Source organism: Madurella fahalii (genome assembly GCF_045866475.1).
Source record: "Madurella fahalii IFM 68171 DNA, scaffold_1, whole genome shotgun sequence".
Taxonomy (NCBI): domain Eukaryota; kingdom Fungi; phylum Ascomycota; class Sordariomycetes; order Sordariales; genus Madurella; species Madurella fahalii.
The window spans coordinates 9551128-9569460 of NW_027263971.1; the positions used below are offsets into that span (position 1 = coordinate 9551128).

General features: G+C 53.2%; 4 protein-coding genes across 4 annotated transcripts; 1 reads left to right on the forward strand and 3 right to left on the reverse strand.

Annotated features, from left to right (window-relative positions):
- Positions 1 to 1682: 1682 nt before the first annotated feature.
- Positions 1683 to 3024, reverse strand: MFIFM68171_02574 (uncharacterized protein; the record flags this gene model as incomplete). Its single annotated transcript, XM_071057996.1, has 4 exons — positions 1683 to 2201; positions 2257 to 2336; positions 2555 to 2963; positions 3022 to 3024. 4 exons carry the CDS (start codon positions 3022 to 3024, stop codon positions 1683 to 1685), a joined length of 1011 nt encoding a protein of 336 aa, XP_070914097.1.
- Positions 3025 to 9257: 6233 nt separating this feature from the next.
- Positions 9258 to 11353, reverse strand: MFIFM68171_02575 (uncharacterized protein; the record flags this gene model as incomplete). The annotated part of the gene is made up of 9 exons (XM_071057997.1): positions 9258 to 9357; positions 9417 to 9772; positions 9826 to 9888; positions 9958 to 10136; positions 10196 to 10289; positions 10352 to 10433; positions 10511 to 10819; positions 10893 to 11067; positions 11131 to 11353. 9 exons carry the CDS (start codon positions 11351 to 11353, stop codon positions 9258 to 9260), a joined length of 1581 nt encoding a protein of 526 aa, XP_070914098.1.
- A 1790-nt stretch (positions 11354 to 13143) lies between these two features.
- On the reverse strand, positions 13144 to 14634 carry MFIFM68171_02576 (Methyltransferase domain-containing protein; the record flags this gene model as incomplete). The annotated part of the gene is made up of 6 exons (XM_071057998.1): positions 13144 to 13344; positions 13399 to 13867; positions 13964 to 14231; positions 14292 to 14371; positions 14454 to 14473; positions 14539 to 14634. The coding sequence occupies 6 exons, from the start codon at positions 14632 to 14634 to the stop codon at positions 13144 to 13146; spliced, it is 1134 nt and encodes a 377-aa protein (XP_070914099.1).
- Positions 14635 to 16594: 1960 nt separating this feature from the next.
- MFIFM68171_02577 (uncharacterized protein) lies at positions 16595 to 17095 on the forward strand (the record flags this gene model as incomplete). Its single annotated transcript, XM_071057999.1, has 3 exons — positions 16595 to 16625; positions 16810 to 16879; positions 16933 to 17095. The coding sequence occupies 3 exons, from the start codon at positions 16595 to 16597 to the stop codon at positions 17093 to 17095; spliced, it is 264 nt and encodes an 87-aa protein (XP_070914100.1).
- Positions 17096 to 18333: the final 1238 nt, after the last annotated feature.

An 18333-nucleotide genomic window follows, 5' to 3' on the forward strand; every position in this document is an offset into this window, starting at 1 on the left:
CTACACTAATAATTCGGACGCTTTTCGCGGAACTGTGGAAATGCGTCGTCTCTCTAAGCAGACTGGGACAGGCGTGTAGGCTCGAGGGGTGCCGGCAACGGACGCAAATATTCAGACGACTCCGACAAGGTTCTTTATGAACAGAATATTGTCTAGCCGACGAGGCACTGGTCTACATTATGTAATGAGCCTATCGGTGGCCTTGTTGGAGGGTGGCGGTTACGTACATATGGATGTCAGAGTAAATGTATGAAATTCTAGTGACCTTAGAGAGCGACTGACCAATGAAATGTTTATGTATTCTATCGTATATATATGGGAATTACCTGCTCCAGAACGCTCTTTTTAGGGTATAGACTCGAAATTGAAGAGTCTATAGAACCCACATATGATCCACCGCCTAAGCTACCTTCCTCTATAGCCGAGCGAGGATAGCCACAGGTAGATAAGGGTGCGTTGCTTTGCCACTCCGACGGATAGTCTTCATTGGCCCTTTCTAGGCTTTTAAGTTGGGTGTGTTGGTCGTTTCAGACACTTGTACCCCAAACCTAACATAGACAAACCTATCATGGACAAAACCTACCATATCGGGACGTAACATATGAGGCTCTTGGACCAGTTATTCGCAAGGAGCAGCTGGATGGCAGCAATGAGAAGTTCTTCGAGGTGGCTCAGCTGTTGATCGAGACGACGATGGTCAACGTGGACCGGAAGGATTCTTTTGGTTGCTATCACTCTTCTGGACTGCGAGACACGGACACAGCAAAGTGATACGCTTATTGCTTGGCACAGATGAAGTCAATGTCAACGTGACGGACAAGAAGAAGCGGACGCTACTACACTGGGCGGCAGCATGCAGAAATACCACCGTCGTACAGCAGCTCCTTGATTCTAGAGACAATGATCATCCTCTAGACAAGGTTGGCCGGAGCCCACTCTAGTTCGCTAATTATCCGACGCAACCGCTAAGAAGTGGTAGATATGCTCCTCGCCAAGGAAGACGTTGACCCCTTGGGGGGGAGACAGGGGATAAGTATAGAAATAGAAGCTATGAAGTAATTGAGGCGGTTCCGGAAAATACTAGTACCTAGACTAATCATGTCTTAATGAACTAGCCTGAAGACACCTCTTGGCCTCATCAGGTGGACCCATGGGGAAAAGAGCGAAGGAGCAGAGAGGAGGGCCCAGGGAGTGCTCAGGATTTCCCGGATTCCCGTCACCCAACAGCGCTACAATCATTGCCTCAGCCGTCAATCTTCCTCTTCAAATAGGTATAAACCTTCGCCTCCCACGGCATAAAGGACTCCCTTCCGACCCACTCAGGCGGCACATGCCTCCCTTGAATAACTTCCTTCCACCCCAGCGTTTCCTTGTCCAGCACGATATTCGCTTCCCGGCGTATGCCGATCCGAGAAGCCAGCCACGAAGACAACAGGCTCAGCCTCACGAGTTCCCTCACCCACGCCATAACTTTCGAGTCCATACCCCGATCAATATAGAAGAACTTAGTATCATCTTTAGCTAAAGCAGGACGCTCTACCCGAAACTTGACTAAGTTTGTCACAGACGTGAATAAGCTCTCCCTCCAACTCCCCTCCTTAAACCTACCCGTAATTCACCGGATCCGTCTGCTTCAGACCCTATCCTGACTCTGATCCTGCTTGCCCGCAAACTCCTCTCCTTCAAAGAATCATCGGGATTCCCACCGAAGTTAGGAGCATCACAAACGTGAGCTTTGCACGCTTCTCAATATCCAAGATCCCCTTATTCTTGCAGAAGTTATAGGATCTCTTTTTCTCATTCCCATACGCCTCGATGTCATGTAACGTGACGTAATTCACCGCCTGCGGCTCGTGCTCGAATCCACGTCCACCATCGAACCGATCGAGTAGGCAGTTGGCCACCTTGCGCAACGTCCACTCAAAGTTGTCGCCCCGGGCCCCTTCGCCAACGAGGACGACGCGCAGCCGCTGCTGCCACGGCTCGTTCCATAGGACATCGCGATGCCCTCCCCTAACTATATCAATAGGTATACCGAGCTCTTCGCCTACAACGGGGAACTTGGACGGGTCGGCTGTACTATTAGGGCAGCGATCGTTGTAGAGCTCCCAAGCGCGGTCCCTGTAGGCACGGACGAAATCCCAGTTAGCGATATTGTTGACACCGTCGATGCGGAGGCCGCCTACCGCGAAGTCGGTCATCTGATGAAGTTTCTTCGCTGCGCGGCCCAAATGGACAGGGCTATGGGGGGGCTACCCAACGAGCTAGGTGTGACTTGTGGAATGCACAAGAGGGATGCACCATCTTCGTCTTATCCGATTCAGGGTCGTATGGCTCTGTCGCGGATGTATTCCCAGAGCATGCAGTCCCAATCCTAGCGCTATTGTCTGTGTGCGATTGGGAGCTGTCGGGATTCGAGGGCTCACCCCTAGGACGAATGTGGAACTCGGGCAAGTTAAAAACACCGTAAGAGTTTTGGCCGAAAGCCATGACAACGGCGGTAAGGAGACGCCTGTGGCGCGACTGTAACGTGTTGACAAGAGAGACAAGCTACGATGCAGGCCCGTGATCGAAATCAGGAGCGAAATAGTTGGCGGTTGCGTAGCCCATCCCCCTTTGATCCTGGCATCAGCGGCCAGAAGCAGCTCGAGGGCATTAATACCCAGCTCAGCCAGGATTGCTTTGCCTCGGATAACGGGTACCGGGAGGGGAGCAGCTTCCAGCGAGGCTGGCTTCAAAAGAGCTTGTACGTCTGCAAAGGTGCCAACGTCGATGTCGACGCCTCTCGCATTGCTGCCAGCTTTCAACCATGATGTTGGCAGTTCGTAGATGACGAGACGGCGATTGGCTTCTAGGCGCTTAGGTCGAATAGTAGGTCGACGGGGGTCGCTGCCATCAACGTCGCGGGCGATCAGCCTGCCGGACCGAATCTTGATGACGGCGGGCGGCTGATCGGTCTTGCTCTTAGCATAGCGGTAATCAACCGCGAAGGCAAACGGATCCGTAACCCTGTTCGCTAACCATCTCGAACCAATAGTGGTACACGCCGTTCGTGGTTGGAGGGGTAACTTCATTTTAGCTCAAGTTCCCAGAGCCCCTGCGTCCCCTCGATCTGGAGATAGATCCTTGTGGACAAGCTTGTTAAAGGAACCGGTTGTCCGAGGGGAAGTGCTGGCCGGAGTAATAAGCAGGGTTAGCTATTTGCTAGTTCATATGTAACAGTCGAGGTTGATTGGAAAGTAATTGCAGAGCTACAACTTGCCTATGTGCCAAAAACTAAAAAAAAAAAAAAAAAAAAAAAAAAAAAGGCACTAAATGCTCTTCTAGCCTGGAAAAAGCGTGGGACATGCCTGCTTGTGCACTACGTAGATAGTAACCCCATTGCCAAGTTTGCCCGCATCATACAACCAACTCTTTGGGGTGTTGATTAGCGCAAGATATACGCCTTCTCTCCTTAGAGCTGCACGAGGCTTTCTACGGCGTCATCCGGGACAAAGGGGGCGGTAGGCAGTCTCACGTCAGTGTCGAGTTGAGCTTGTTGCTTTACGAAGCCGTCTTCGAGACCGCTCTCTGGGAGCAGTTCTCGGCTACACTGCACGAAGACGAGACAAACCTACTTTGGGATTACGTTCAGAGCCAGACCATTGACGTGCGCAACAGAAAGTAAATTAGGGACCGGCACTTTGTTTGCGGGAGGGGAGAGGTTGGGGCTGGATATCTTTGTCGTATATCATGTGCAGGGTTAATAGATGGTCGCGCGGCAGGGCAATAATGTGGCACCGCTGCGATACTCATGTCAAAGCCCCATGTTTCTTAATTGGTGCAGTCACTCCCGCGACGTCGGCGGAGCCGAGTTGTACTATGGGCTGATTTCCTTACTTAGGGAAATCAGTCCTTGATTATACTCAACACATGCCAGCCTAAACGAAAGGCATACCACAAAACCTGCTGCTTCCTTTTCTCGGTCATAGATGCGGCCTCAAAGTACTTCTCGTTCTCGTCAATCTTGATGTTCGACACCACCTATTCGTGAAGTATATCTTGTCGATACTATCGACTCGGAAGTCTAGGTCGGTTCCGTGAAATACTATGTCCAATGAGAATTGAGCTGTTGAACGAAATAGGAAGGTGGGACAAACCCCGCTCCATGTATACCTGACCTTTGTATCTCCTTCCGTTTGTTGCCCATAAAGTATTAAATATAATTGTGAAAGAACACGTTTTGATGTCGGGCATCAGTGGAAGCGAGCTTGCAGCTGGGTTCAAGATAGCAATATGCTCCTGGTCGAATGCCGGGCCGGTGCCCGCCATGAAGAGTGAAGACAATGACGTTGAGCGTGCTCCTATGGGCGGCAGGCCGGATCGCCGGATACTCCATCCCAACGACCCACTTCTCTCCTCCTTCACTAAGTACCCATGCTGCAAAATCTTCCGTCAATTCGGTCTATTCCGAAGGTTGCTTTTCTTGTATTCACCTAGTAAAGCCGTTGGACGAGATGGAAAGGGCCGCTTAAACTTCCCCTTATTAAACCCGACGTTAAGGTCTGTTCCCAGTAATGCAAGTGAAGAAGGCTAGGTAACATGATTTTGATGAGCGATGTAGTCTGGTAGGAGCTCACAGGCACCCGAAACGTCCCTTTTCAAAGGACACTGTCTTGACGTCTCGATCATGTCGTCCAGATTGCGCCATTCATATACGTCTATGTGGTCCCGTATTGTGCCGCCCGAGGACTGTCCCGCCCCGGACTGCTCCACCCCAAATTGCGCAGGCCCGAAGTTTAATTGAGCGGTAGGCGCGTGGACTGGAGATTCCCGCGCAGCGAGTTATATCCCTGAAGTAACGTCGACTTCCCCGAGCCGGGATGTCCCTTGATCCAGGGAAGGCCTCCGGAGCAAGCGGCTCAGCTCTTGTAGGTCTCGTGGTCCAGCAGCCACTTGCAAGCCCCTAGAGCGGAGCATCGATTCCTTTCGATTGGTAGCCCATTTCTGGGAAGGCCAGCGATCTTGAAATTCTAATATGCACTACAGGTAATACACAGGTATTTCACCGCTTAATTAGGTCACTGTGTCCACTAACCATCTTGCCTTTTCTTGTACCCCAATCTGCTAATCATTGATCGTCACTATACTAACACCCCAGATATCATACTAGAATCATTAAGCTATCGCTCTCACAAACCTAGAGTGCTCAGATTGGCATATTGCAGAACAAAACATTTTACATTGGTCATATAACGTCCGCGAATAGAGAGAGCAAGGGCTGCTGGCGCGGTAGAGACAGCATCCAATATGAAAAGAGCGAGTGTTCTCCTGTATACGTACATATCATAAATCAGCCCAGAAACCTGAAACCGTTCATGAAAGCAACATCACTGAGAAGCCACCAACATATCTCCTCAAACTCCATCTACCTATGGGCTGATACTCAAAAGGTGCAACAAAAGATCTCTGCAATGCAGCAGTGTGTCCTCTTTCCCCGCTAACGACTCTCCCAGGCAAGCAGAGGTCTATATGATCTGCTGATCAAACCAGAAGCAGAGAAAAGAAATGAGGCTAACAAAGTAAAAAGAGGCCTGAAGATATCCACATTGCTGTTGACTTGCTCGGCGCCGCTCTCCTGGGTGGAGGTAGGCCGAGGCGCAATCGTGCCGTTACCAGAGGCGGTGCCAGTAGTATCCGCCTCCCCGGAAGCAGTACCGGACGCGGCCTCGGTGGCAGGTCGGCTCCGCGGTGGTTCCCGGGGTTGAAGAGGCAGGCGGGGCGCTCGATGCGCTCTCTGTCTCGCCAGCCGGGTTCAAGCACACCGCGGCCCCGTCAATGTGTTGGCAATCCGTGCCGCTGGGGCAGAAAGCGAAATCCGCGAAGCAACAGCTAGTGCCGGTTGGGATGCAGTAGTAGCCCACGGTGGGGTCACCGCAGCAGTCGTTCTCGGCACAGAATAAGAAGTACTTGTCGACTAGGACAACGTTAGATAGCGGCCGTCCATGGCGGGGTGAGATCAGAGTTTTGGTGTCCAACACAAGGAACAGCAGCCCTGAGACATCAATAGCTGACAGACGTGGACTCACTTTCCTCGCAGACGGTCAGGGAAGTTTACCGCTTTTGGAGGGCATCCATCTGGTGGTGGCTGCCTCTCATTATCTCTCCGGCAGTAGCATGGGAGACGAGGACAGCAGTAACGGCTGTCGTGAGCTTCATTATGGCTATCACAAGAATGACGTTGAAGATTGATTTTGTCAAAAAAGATCAGTCGCGTACTGCACTTGTCACAATGGAACAATGAAATAATGGAAGCAGGAACGGCAGCATTTGGTACCATTATTTACCCATTTTACGACTCCCGAGCTCTTGGGCGTTCGACACCGGCATCACCTATCTGAAATTAGACAATTGATTTCGAACAACCTACGTAACGTTAGCACGTCGGACATCACCTTGATCTAAGTGTGAGCTGCAGGGCAGCTATGGTCTCTAGATACCAACGCCCCCATAGCCCTGTCTTCCATGAGCAAGATTCCAATAAGGCTATGCCATATGGCTTTCAGGCCTTCAGCACTGGGCATCAAGTGGCGCATGGGCTAGACCAGTGATAGCTTGCAGTGGAGCCGCTGATAGGTGCGCCCAGGCCAGGGAGGTAAAGTACAGTACCTAAGGTACCTATACACCGAGCACTGCATGACCAGACTGGCAATTTCAACATGTTTGAGCAATTCGGCGCATGGCTGTATTTCGATTGAATTTGCAACATCCGCAGTTTTGCTGCAGTTGATAGATCTCCGGGATGGTAAGTTCGTGTTACTGCCTACAAACAAAGTTGTAATAGTGCACAAAATCCGCTGACATCAGGATCCTCATCCTTAGAGAGAGATTGCGCGTGTCAACCAAGAGGGGTCAGGTGGTCAAAGGACTTGCCACACATGTAACGTGTAGATCACTGCATTTTTGATCCTTTCAGTCCACTAGTTGAGCGATGAGGTGCTGTGGCTTGGGGAAATATTCAGCTGAGCTGCGCCATGCCTGAGCCGGAAAATTCCATCCAACGAGGTTGAAGCAAGGTTTGGGAGGCGCAGATGTTCTGACCGCCAATCCACTACCCGCCGTGGCCGAAGTCTCCTTGTTGTCAACCGCCTTAGGTATTGCTGCAGTAAAGCCCTTCCTCCCTTATTCATTTCCGACGATCTGGATCCCCGTCTTCGAATTCGCTCGCTGTCCTCAGACTCGGAGTCCATCCGTGATTGCTCGCTCCGCGTACTTACTCGTCTTGACAGTTCACCCTAGATCGCACGCGAGGAGAACCCGTCACCAAGTAGATTCTATGGCGAAACTCGTAGCGGTTTGTGTGTGGTTTGGCCCCGTTTCTGCTAGCGCTGGGATCCTTGAGTGCTATGCTGATGGCTGGCCTTGCGTGCATTGCCGACAAGTCATTTTACATAGTGTTCGACGTCGATATGACCAGCCTGTCGATGTTGCCGTTATTGGCACCAAGATCCCCACCGATAGCCCGGGGCCCGTCATCGGCTCGAGGCAGGCCGGCCCGTAGACGGCCAACTCACTGACGCCGACAAGGTCGGGACCCTCAACACACTTGGGAGTGGAGGAGTTGTACATGTAATCTACTTTACAGGTACATGGAAGCGGATTCCCTATCGTAGGGCGGTATACGCCAAATCAGCGCGCCGGCCCAGACCACCGCCGGGGTATCGCGGAGCTTCCCGGGCCTTTGATTCCGGTATCCCTTGAGCAACGCAGCTACACGTAATCGGCCGGGCTACCCCGGAAGGACGGCAATATCCACAGGAGATCGACACCGAGCCCCGATGGCGCCAAGCAGGGACTTGACACTACACAGTAGACAGGGATTCGACGGGGCAGCTACACTACTGTAACCCGTGGTTTCAATTCGAACGGCTCAGGCCTGGCTGCCCAGCCAAAGAATCATGAAATCTGTGCAGGGCGCTTGCCTGTGCTTTGGGGCGGGACACAGCGCGCCGGGGGCTCCTTCACGTCTGTTCACCAGCCTCTCCTCGTCAAGGATCCCAGTCCGACGGAGAGCCACTTTTGACCCCGCATCCGCTCGGCCTCGCTTTAATAACTGCGGATCAGATCCAGTGCCGGCCTTGGCTGTAAGCTAGGGCATAAGGTTATGGTTGCTTCTGGGGCTGACGCTCGCCAGTTGGATCTGGTCCCCGCTAAGATAGCCCTGCCTCCTTGTCTCCCGGTGCGGTGGTTACACCGGTACATAGCAGCGTGGCGGAAACGCCCCACGTGCCCAAGAAAACGTCTGCAGGATCCTTGCGCCTGAGGCGGCATCAACCAATCCTCATCGTGGACAGGTGAACGGGTAGACGGGTGGACATCCCAATTCACGACAAGCCTATCTTAGACGTCGAGTGCCAAGAACTCGGACCTGTCGCTCTGCATCCGTCGACGAAACAAGCGGCGAAGGAACGGATCATGCCGGCCTACTAACGGATGATGGGTATCTTTTTTCCCGTCCATGTCGCGTCAAGAGATCATTCTGGCAGGAAAACTAGGTCCGGCAGCAGCTGGTGATTGATTTAGCGCGCCCCGACCTGGGCAGGGAAGAACACTTTTGCTGCTGTTCGAGCCGCCAAAAGAGCCTCTCCCGTTACCTGAGCCCCAGTTGTCTCGTGAACTCAAGTACAATCCGTTCCCTCCAGAGAAGAAGTATTTTCGTCTCACCAATATTACAAATGGAGCGTTGTCAACGTCGGCCGTCTGATGTGGGCGCTATTACTAGCGTTATATTACAAGCGATGCCTGATGACCCGCAATAGACGACGTAGAGGGGCCGGGAAGTAGAAAGAGAGACTGAGAGGTAGATTTGTTTACCAATTTGGAGTTTATCAAGAAAAAGTGTACCAAAGACCAGCTTATTTACAAGCTACATTAGTAGGTGTCTTAGGGCCAAATTACGGAGCTAGCGATATGAGTGGCAAGTTGTAGAGCTAAACTCTATAGTTTCAAGGGTATAGTAATAGGATACTTGAATAAGTCCTATAATGTAATGTGAAAGCTAAACAAAATCTTATAGTAAAGGCGAACAAGCTGTCGCGCCTGCCGGGAATGGCTCCGCGCCAGACCACCCCGTTCGTGCGACCCAGCGCGACCGCACGTCGCCTCAGGAAATTCTCACGCTTCTTGCTGCCTTGGTGGCTTCATAGAAGCTGCTTGTGCTTGTTCCTGTGGCCGTGCCTGCAACGGCTGCTTACTTTGATAAGACTATATTCAAGTTTCTAGTAGTCTTTCGAGCTCAACTCCATCAAGGCTTGTTGTAACATAGAAACCGCCCCAGGAAATCGTGGTGTTATGCTGCAAGGGAAGGGAACCGGACGACTACAAAAGATTTGTTAGCATGTGTTAGAAAAGCTGGGTAAACCAATGGAAACACTTACACTGTCACTCCCTCATCGATACAGCCATCAACGTCAAACCCGATGGGTTGACCATCTGGTCCGCGCTCGCTGTCAATCTTTGTCGCCCAAGCCAGAAGCACCATGTTGATAAGGAGCATCTTGTTCGCAAAGTGCCGCCCAACACAGATGCGGCGACCGAAACCAAAGCTGACGTGAGCTTCCTCCTTGGTATCAGCAGGTGCCGGCTTCAACTTGCCCGTGATTCCGTCAATGTGGCGCGAGGGGTTGAAGTGATGGGCATCCGGTCCGAAAGTTTTGGGGTCGCGATTGATCGCCCAAACATTGGGGATAAGCATCGAGCCTTTGGGGATAAAGAAGCCCTCGTGCCAAATGTCCTGGAAACTTTGTAAACGATTGTGTCAATGTAAGACGTCGGTGAAAGATGTACCTCAGACGTTGTATGCGGCAGTCCCAGCGGGTCGATGGGTCGCCATCTGTTAACCTCCCTCACCTACATCGGCATCCGTTAGAAAGGGATCTGAAAGAAATCTCTGGATCTGGAACCAAAAAGGTGGCATACCATTGCTTGCATATACGTCATTCTTTCACAATCCTCGAATGTCGGGAGTCTACCCTTTGCCACGATGCTGTCTATCTCTTCGTGCGCGCGTTTCTGGCTCTCTGGATATAGGATAATGGCCATGAGCCACCAGCTCAAAACGTCGATGATCGTCTGGGAGCCCGTGCTGTACCGTCCGTCTGTCGTCAGAAATCAGCGACCAAAGATGCAGGCGGCGGGGTGGCTTACAACACCGCGCCGGCTAACCAATACTCTTCCTCCTCGCTGAGGCCAAGCGATTCCGAGTTTTTGGTCAACGAGTTGACCATACTCGGTCTATCCATTCCTTTCTCCTGAAAAGGCCGTTAGCGCCTGAGCGTGTCAAATAAACGGAACAGGCCAGAGCCGTTCTCACCTTTGTTTCCTTGAACAACTTCTTAAACGTCGTCGAATCCGTCTCAAACGCGCTCTCGGCCATCTTCTTCCAAGGCGACATCCTACCGCATCATCAGGCCCCGACATCGGCCATCACTACTAAATTAACCCTCTCGGGCGGGGACAGAGCAGCACTCACCACGCGGGAAAGAACCTCAACCACGGCAGCAGCTCGACCAAATACGCGCCGGGCGACGTCGCGCTCTTGGTCAACCGCTTCACATACTCGTTCAAGGTCTTCACGTCCTCGTCGCTGCTCCTCCCATAAATCATCCTGATGGCGCCCCCGGCCACGGCTCTCTGGATGTGGCCGTACCATTCCATCCTCGACGGCTCCGTGAGCATCTTCATCGCCAACGAGACCGCTTCGCGGTACAGAGCGGGGTGGTAGAGGGGGACCGCGCTGGGACGGAGGCCGTTGTGCGAGGCGCGGCGCATGCGGTTCCATCTAACCAGCCACCATTGTTAGCATGCCGCGTGTTTGGGGGGCAAAATTGGGGGGAAGTCAGTGGAGCACAGACATCTCGCCTGGGTTGAGAAAGGTGATCAGCAGGTTGCCCGTCATGATGCCGACCACGATGTTTCGCGGGCGGTGGGACGTTATGGTGGCTTTGCGGTCGAGCAGATCAGATGCGGATTTCAGGTCGTTCAGGACGATGAGGTCCTGGCCGGCGAGGGTCAGGTGCATGATGGAGCCTGCACATCTCTTTGGTCAGCGGTCAATGTATCTTCCACGGGAAGCTGTTGTTGCAAGTCTACCGTATTTCTCCTTGAGCGACGTGAAAGTGACCCATTTGTCGCCAATGATTTCCGAGACGTTACCAAGGAGGGGGATCCCTCTGGGTCCCGGTGGGAGGTGCTTCCGTGGTCCGCGACGGCGATTGAGTGAGGTGAGGGAGGCAATCGCAATGAGCACAAACCCCAGCGCTGCTAGGGTTGGGTAACGGGCGATGAACCCCCAGTCTGAAGGGAGGAGATCCATGGGTTCGACCAAGACGACTACTACGATTTGGATGAGGGAACCTAGTAGACAATTTTTTCCGCTTCTTCAACCAGGAAAGTGGTGGTACTGCCGGCAGATATAGGTGGTACCATATGCTCCGATTCCACCACCGGGTAACCATAGTCGGGCATCCATCCTGCCCACCCCCCTCCACCGTCTTTTTCCTCTGCCGTATGCACATCTTCTTGGCTCATGTCGTTATGTCCATCACGCAAATGCGAATAGCCCGTCTCACCCCGCACCACTTGTTACAATCCGACTGGCTGCAGTGGCTCACCGCCGTCGACATCGTGCACAGACTAAGGTAATCAGTAGCTAGTAGTTACGGTTCTAGATCTACGCTGAATTGCCCTGGTGCTAAAACTCTGGTGCGCGCGGCGGTGGCAGACGTATCCATGAGTGGAAGTAGACTGCAAGGTAGACGTAATTGAGCCGATAACGAAGTTGCAGCTGGGGCATTGCCACTTAATCAGCCGCAACTAGTATTATGCTCGGAGACAATTGGAAGGCTCTGGGTTTGCATATGCAACTAAACTCGGAAATGGAATAAAATTGCCTAGAGAAATGCGAATGAAGACCGCAACAGGGCCCATTCGTCGTATCTGGTGGAATTGGCCAATGGGTTGGAGCGAAGGTGTGATGTACGGTGTAGGGGAAAGTCATTGCCCAGACCAATCATATTTACAGTAATCCGATCAGGGGGAGCGTCTCTCTGTGCACTGTGACGTGGTCCCCGCTGAACCACGCGTTCGGGGCGAGCCATGCATGACTTGGCGGGAGCTAGGCAAGACCCGTCGTCAAAACGAAGCCGAAACCGTCTAACGACGGGCACCAGGAGTGCCACGTTCTCCTTGTGGGGGAGGGGCTCTCCTGACGGCGCGGTGAACAAAGATGTGTCACCGAGACTGCTCGAACTCTAAGGGCTGCAGTGGTTACCTATCACGCCACCATCTCTACGTGCTTCGGAGAAAAAGGAACTACTAAAACTAAGGGAGTCAAATCTCACCCTAAATTTAGCTTTATTTGAGAGTGGAATCTGAAGCTGAAAAGAGAAAGAAACAAGAAAATTGGGATTGGCTTGCTTGCAAGTGTTTACAAATCCGCTGATCTCGGCGGTTGGCGGGGGCTATTTCCGGCCCGGAAAACCTGTTCTAGGAATGAGAAGGCTGGGCGGAAGTCCCGACAGGAGGGATAGTCCGGACGAGCTCTTGAATTCGGCTCACGGCACAAGTCGGCGACGCAGATCGTCGCCTACGGTTCTGCTTGTTGATATTAGTTATTGTCCCTTTTGGCTTGCCTCGATTTGAATCAACTCTACTGCTTGCTTCAGACAGGCGCGTCGGACTTAGGGTACTGGAAACATGGACTTTTGTTGACAGGCGGCTAAGATGGAAACCTGTACCGCGCGACTGCCGGAGCATGGAAGCGGGTTCTTCCAGAAGCTCCTGTCCTGACTGCCGCAGTACTAAGGCTCAACAGCGTAGGGCACAAGTACTCTTATCACCCACGGGGATCAGGGCTTACGGCATGCTTTCGACACAGGAGAATCGTACACGATCTTTCTAACGGATGGGAGTTGGTGTGCGTATTAGTTGCATCGCAGTGAGTTATTAGGGAACGATGGTGTCTGAAACGACCTTTACCTGAGCGGCAATGGAGGTGGGCTGGTAACATATCAACGGGTCCCTTCGGTACTAAGGTTTCATTGCCGGCTCCAATAATCCCAATCACACCTTGCCATCACACACCTTGCCATCACACCTTTGCCATTACACGACAGATCCACTTCCTGACCGGCCAACCCGGCGCGTTCCCCACCTCGCGTGACCTTGGGATTGAGACCGCGGTGAGATGGGGCTGGGCACTGCGTTCTCGGGATTCCCCGGCTTACGGCCCCAGACGACCGAGAATTTCTCATACAGTTGCCCTTTTGGATCGGCCAAGTCTTTCCGCACATCAACCAGGGCGAGCTAGGGTACGTTAGCTTTTGGCACTATACCCTCTACCCGTGACAGAGTGCTCACCTCAATCTCCTCCTTCTTCATCCCCTTAACCCGATGGAACAGCGCGTAACTCAAGCCTGACAGGCCATCCGCTAAGTTCAGGCGCCACATCTCTCCGATACGCTTCAGCTTCGTCACCTTCGGCCATCCATTTATCGGGATCTTGAACACCTTTTCCTCGACATCAACAAATCCAGCGTCAATATACCATTGCTTGATCATTGGCGTGATATGTAGTGGTCGTCCGGCAATCGCACTCAAATCACATATCTCTTTGAACCACCGGTTGAGAGCGTTGTTCTCTGGGACCGGCCCTTCATCGCAGTCGACGCCAATATGCGGCTCCTGCGATTCCATCCACCCGCCAGGCCGCAACCGTTCGAAACCTTTCTTTATCAACCCGGCCATGTCATCCCAGCAGCCGACGGTTGTACGGAAGTGGATATAATCAACATCATGCCAATCCGGTCCATCTTGCCAGTCGTCGTTGCTATGGCCGGCTTAGCGGAAGGGAGGGAGAAGGGGGATGGGGGTCCGGGCGCAAAGAGGGGGGGGGGGGAGGGGGGAGAGGAAGGGGTGCACATACCCATCGTCCACGTAAAACCTGACGTTTGGGGGCACCAAGCCAGGCTGCACGGGGGAGAGATCCGTTCCGATGATGGTGGTGTGGGGAAACTCATCACCCATCTCGACGGCCCAGAGGCCGGTCCCAGTCGCGATGTCGAGTATCTTGCGAGGTGGGTTCTCATGCGACAGCGGGGCAAGATAGTTTCGACCGTCCAGCAGGATCTTGACGATGTAGTGCTGGTTGTTCTGCCGCTCCAGCTCCGGCTCGTCGTTGGGGAAGTGATACGCTGCCGAGGTGCATCGTCAGCGCACTAGGCGACGCGAAAAAGAGGGCAGGGCTCACGAACAGCCGCCATGGTACGCATGGTACGTCCTCCCATTTTCATGCCAATAGTCGAAAATGCTTTGGGTTAAAGATGCGGTCTCTCTGTGACGTCAGAGCAGCCAGCACCATGTCAGCGATAAAGACGAGGAAAAAAATATCCGTGGCCGGAATGCAGTGCACTGACTCGTTGTCATTTGGGTTCGGCTGGGTTGCGCTTAGTCAGTACTCAGCACTGGGGGCAGGCTCGGAGCATCAGTGAGTGACTTAACATCAACTTCGATCTTGGCTGAAAAATTGAGATAGAACTCGAAAGAGAACTTGTAATCGTCGATGCCGCGGGCGGGCTGGCAGAGGCTGTTCTCCATGATGAAAACAGGCGAGAGGGTCAAACTGCAGATGGTGTCTGCGCAAGAAACATCCGGGAGTGTGTTGCGCAGCCGGGGCGGAGACAGAGGCCGAGTGCCTTTTCAGAATGACAGCACAAGGGTGGACCCCAAACGATTGGTCTACCCTGACCAGAGCTGAGTCCATCTCCTGGAATGGAAAAGCTCAGCTGAGAGTTTCAGACGGACCATGTAGGCAGCGTCCCGGTGGCATGGGTCGGCCGTATCCAGCACTAGCCAGTTTTTGAAGTTTTTGCGCAATACGCGAGGCCCTGATTTGGAAGGCCGGCAAGCTGATCACAGTCACACCGCCACCCGCTGCTATCGACGGGGATGTGACATCTTTCGAGCGTAGGCCCGTCGCGAGATTACAATCCTTCTTCTTCCCCGTAATCAGCACCGCATCCTAAGTGCTGCATTGCAAGAAAATACAAACAGAGGATGGTTGGGTGGGAATCGGGACGATTGGGAGCGGTCTGACCCGGTGTTCTGGGTTCCAAATTACTGGTCCAACCTCTTTCTCACACGCTACAGTGTAAATAGTAGAGTGCCAGGGTATTACTGCTATAATTCCAGAACTTTCTCCGGCTGGGAATGTATCGGTGGGCTCACTCCTTGACATGCTGTCATTTTATGTAGATCTACACGTAGAGTGTACCTTACTGTAGCTACTGTGTAATACCCCGCGAAAAGTCCATCGCCGTCCCGACAGCGCGGATCACCGCAAACCAGGGTCGCAAGCAATGCCGATTAAGGGATTTTGGCTTACTGCAAAGTACCGAAGTTTAACCGGCAAGGGTGGGGCTTGCTGGCCAGTGGCAGCATCTTTAAGGCTACAGGTACAGTACGCCTACTTGCTCGCTCTGGTCCGAGAAAGCCACTCCTCTTTCCATCAGTTGCTGCGCCTTGCTTCTTGGACCGGGATGGACCTCTGTCCCGACCTAGTACGCTACTCTCTTAGAAGGCACCGTAGTTTGTCTCGGAAAGAGGGTTTTGAATGGAAATGTGGGGGAAAGAGACAGTGTACAGTTTACTAGTGTACCGCTTGGTTTGTTAGCGTTGCTCCTCGGACAGGGACCCCGGTTTAGGATTCAGAAAATTCCCTATATCTTACCAGCCGACAAAGCAATTCTAACGCGCAAAAATAGAGACTTCAATATATAGAGAACAGCTAAATCCTTTCTAATCGTCTTTTTGGGCAGATATCGTGTGGTTGCTTTGTTGAGTTTACGGTTTTGCTGGTGTGCAGCCAGGCGGGCGCACAGACGAAGCTGAAGATCGGCGATTTGTTTCTGCAATACCCTCTTTGGGGCATGAGTGCACGCGCGCTAATGCGACCGGTGAACATGGGACATCGAACCAGGCCCGGCGTCTGCACTACACATCCGGGCAGTTGGATTCCGAATGGCGGGGCATTCGAAAGCTGCTGCCCACTTCGTACTTTGTGTATCTCCTCGACCCTCTCCCATTCTCCTCACCCTCCTATCAGTATTCCACCTCCTAGGCACGATCATTACAAGTTACAAGGCGCCAGTAGCGTTATACCCGATGTTTCAGCCCCAGATGGCCAGACTCTCAGTCCCAAGCCCACACTCACCTCATATTTTCCTGGACACCCTCTCACGTAAATCTACCACCTTCAGAATCAAACCGCCTTCAGCCCCACTTTCCCGCCCCGCGCCCCGCGCCCCGGCCACGGCCACGTAGACTTCGGTCGCGCCTCACGACGCAGAGAGTCTATTCGGAATGCAACCTATAGAATTCGAATGCAAGACTCCTGTGCAGATCCCCGCGGATTTGAGCGAGCGCATTCAGGAGCTTGAAACCCAAGTCGGCACAGAGAACTCGATCATCGCGGACCTCAAGAACAAACTCGACCGTTGACACGAGAACCTCCGTGCAAGAAGGCCCAGACCCATACTCCCATGGAGCACGATAGTCGATGCGAAGGACTCCGGGTATTCCTCACTCAGGTGAAGGCCTACATCCAGTTCCCACCGGAGCAGTTTGCTACTGAGGCCGACAAGGTAGTTTTCGCTGCGTCCTACCTCACCAGATGAGCTCTCTCCTGGTTCGAGCCCACCCAGCGCGGCTGTCTTAACAACCCGAACAAGAATGACCAGCGAAAGGAAACTCGACAAATCTTCAACGGCTAAGGCGAGTTCGAAATTGCCGTCGAGGCGGTGTTCGGCGAACCGGATGAGGAACGACAGGCGGAAGAACGACTGTGAGCCGCCTGTGACAAGAGAAGTCGGCGGTGACTTACGCTGCAGTGTCCAGACAACAGTCTTTCAAGAGAGTCAAGACCTTGGGTTCAGGATGCCTCATGTACGCCTTCTACGATTACTTCAAAGACCGTGTCATGGACGAACTCGACCGAATCGACAGACCGGACACGCTGGACGCGTGCATCGAGGAAGCCGTCAAGATCTACGGTCGTTAGAACGAGCGGGAGAGAGAACAAAAAGGAGGTTACCGGATGTTCAAGATACGAGGCCAATTCCAGCAAACTTTGCAAAAAGCCATCAACGTCATATGGCACTCACGCCGGCCCCATGGACGTCGATGCCAACCAGTGGGGGAAGTAAGTCAAGGGAAAGTAGACATTACAGTCACGTCAACCGCTGGTAGTGTTTGCGATCATTCTTGTATGTCCGGCCCACTTCGGCATACTGTCGCGTTGAACATTTCCATCGATAACCTGCCCCTTCACAAGTCGCCTCTGAGCATCGATACATATATTCCCGGTTCTGCAGTGACGGCACTGATTCCAAGTGTAGCCAACTTTTATTTTGAAGTGGGCCCACACCCTGCTGACATTCCTGCCTACGGATCCGTGTTTTATTGCGGCGACCTGGCCACCAGTTTCCGCAGTGTCCGGTGCGCTGGGCCTGGACTTCTCACCGGTAAGACGGCGACGGAGACATGGTTCGATGTCACACCTGGTGATCAGTACGGCAGGGATCTCGTCTTCCCATGTGCGCCGATAGCCCCGTCAACTTCTGCGCCATCGCTCTGGTTGAGTGTAATCTTCTCCACTCGGCCGACTTCAAAGCGGGTCATCGTCGTCAACGGCGCTTGGAGACAGTATCATACACGCGCCAACGTCGATGGGGTCGCCAGTATCCGCGTAGCCCCGTCTGCCTTGCCTAGCATTTCTCCCCCTCCTAGCACCTGGGTCGAAGCCATCTTCAGCCCCTTCTTCGTTCGGAGTGTCACTACCGCTTCCGCCAGGCCAAACCTGGTATCCTACGAGTGCGACTACAAGCGTTGCCGGCTGGATGTTTCCGTACATCCTGTGAGTGACGGCTGTGGACCAGAATAGCAACCGGCGCACGACCCGGGGGGGGGGGGGATGTCGTCCAGGCAACGGCAGTGGCAAACACGGATCTATTGCTCCCTCAGAGCATCGTGACGGAAGTGCGGGATCTCAATGACGGTCGATACCTGGTCCTCATGTGCGACGGAGTAGCCGGCAGCGCCAATATCTCGATCAACCGCGAGCTCTGGCGGGTTTGCCATTCGCATGTCCTCCAGGCACTCTGAAGCTGACGGCAACCGACTCTTGGAGCGGTTACTACTCCACCAGCCCCGGCTCGATTAGCACTTTTCAACTTGCTAGCGGCACCGACACGGGGGTAGTGTCATCCTTGTCCGAGACAATCACTCGGCGGATGTCTG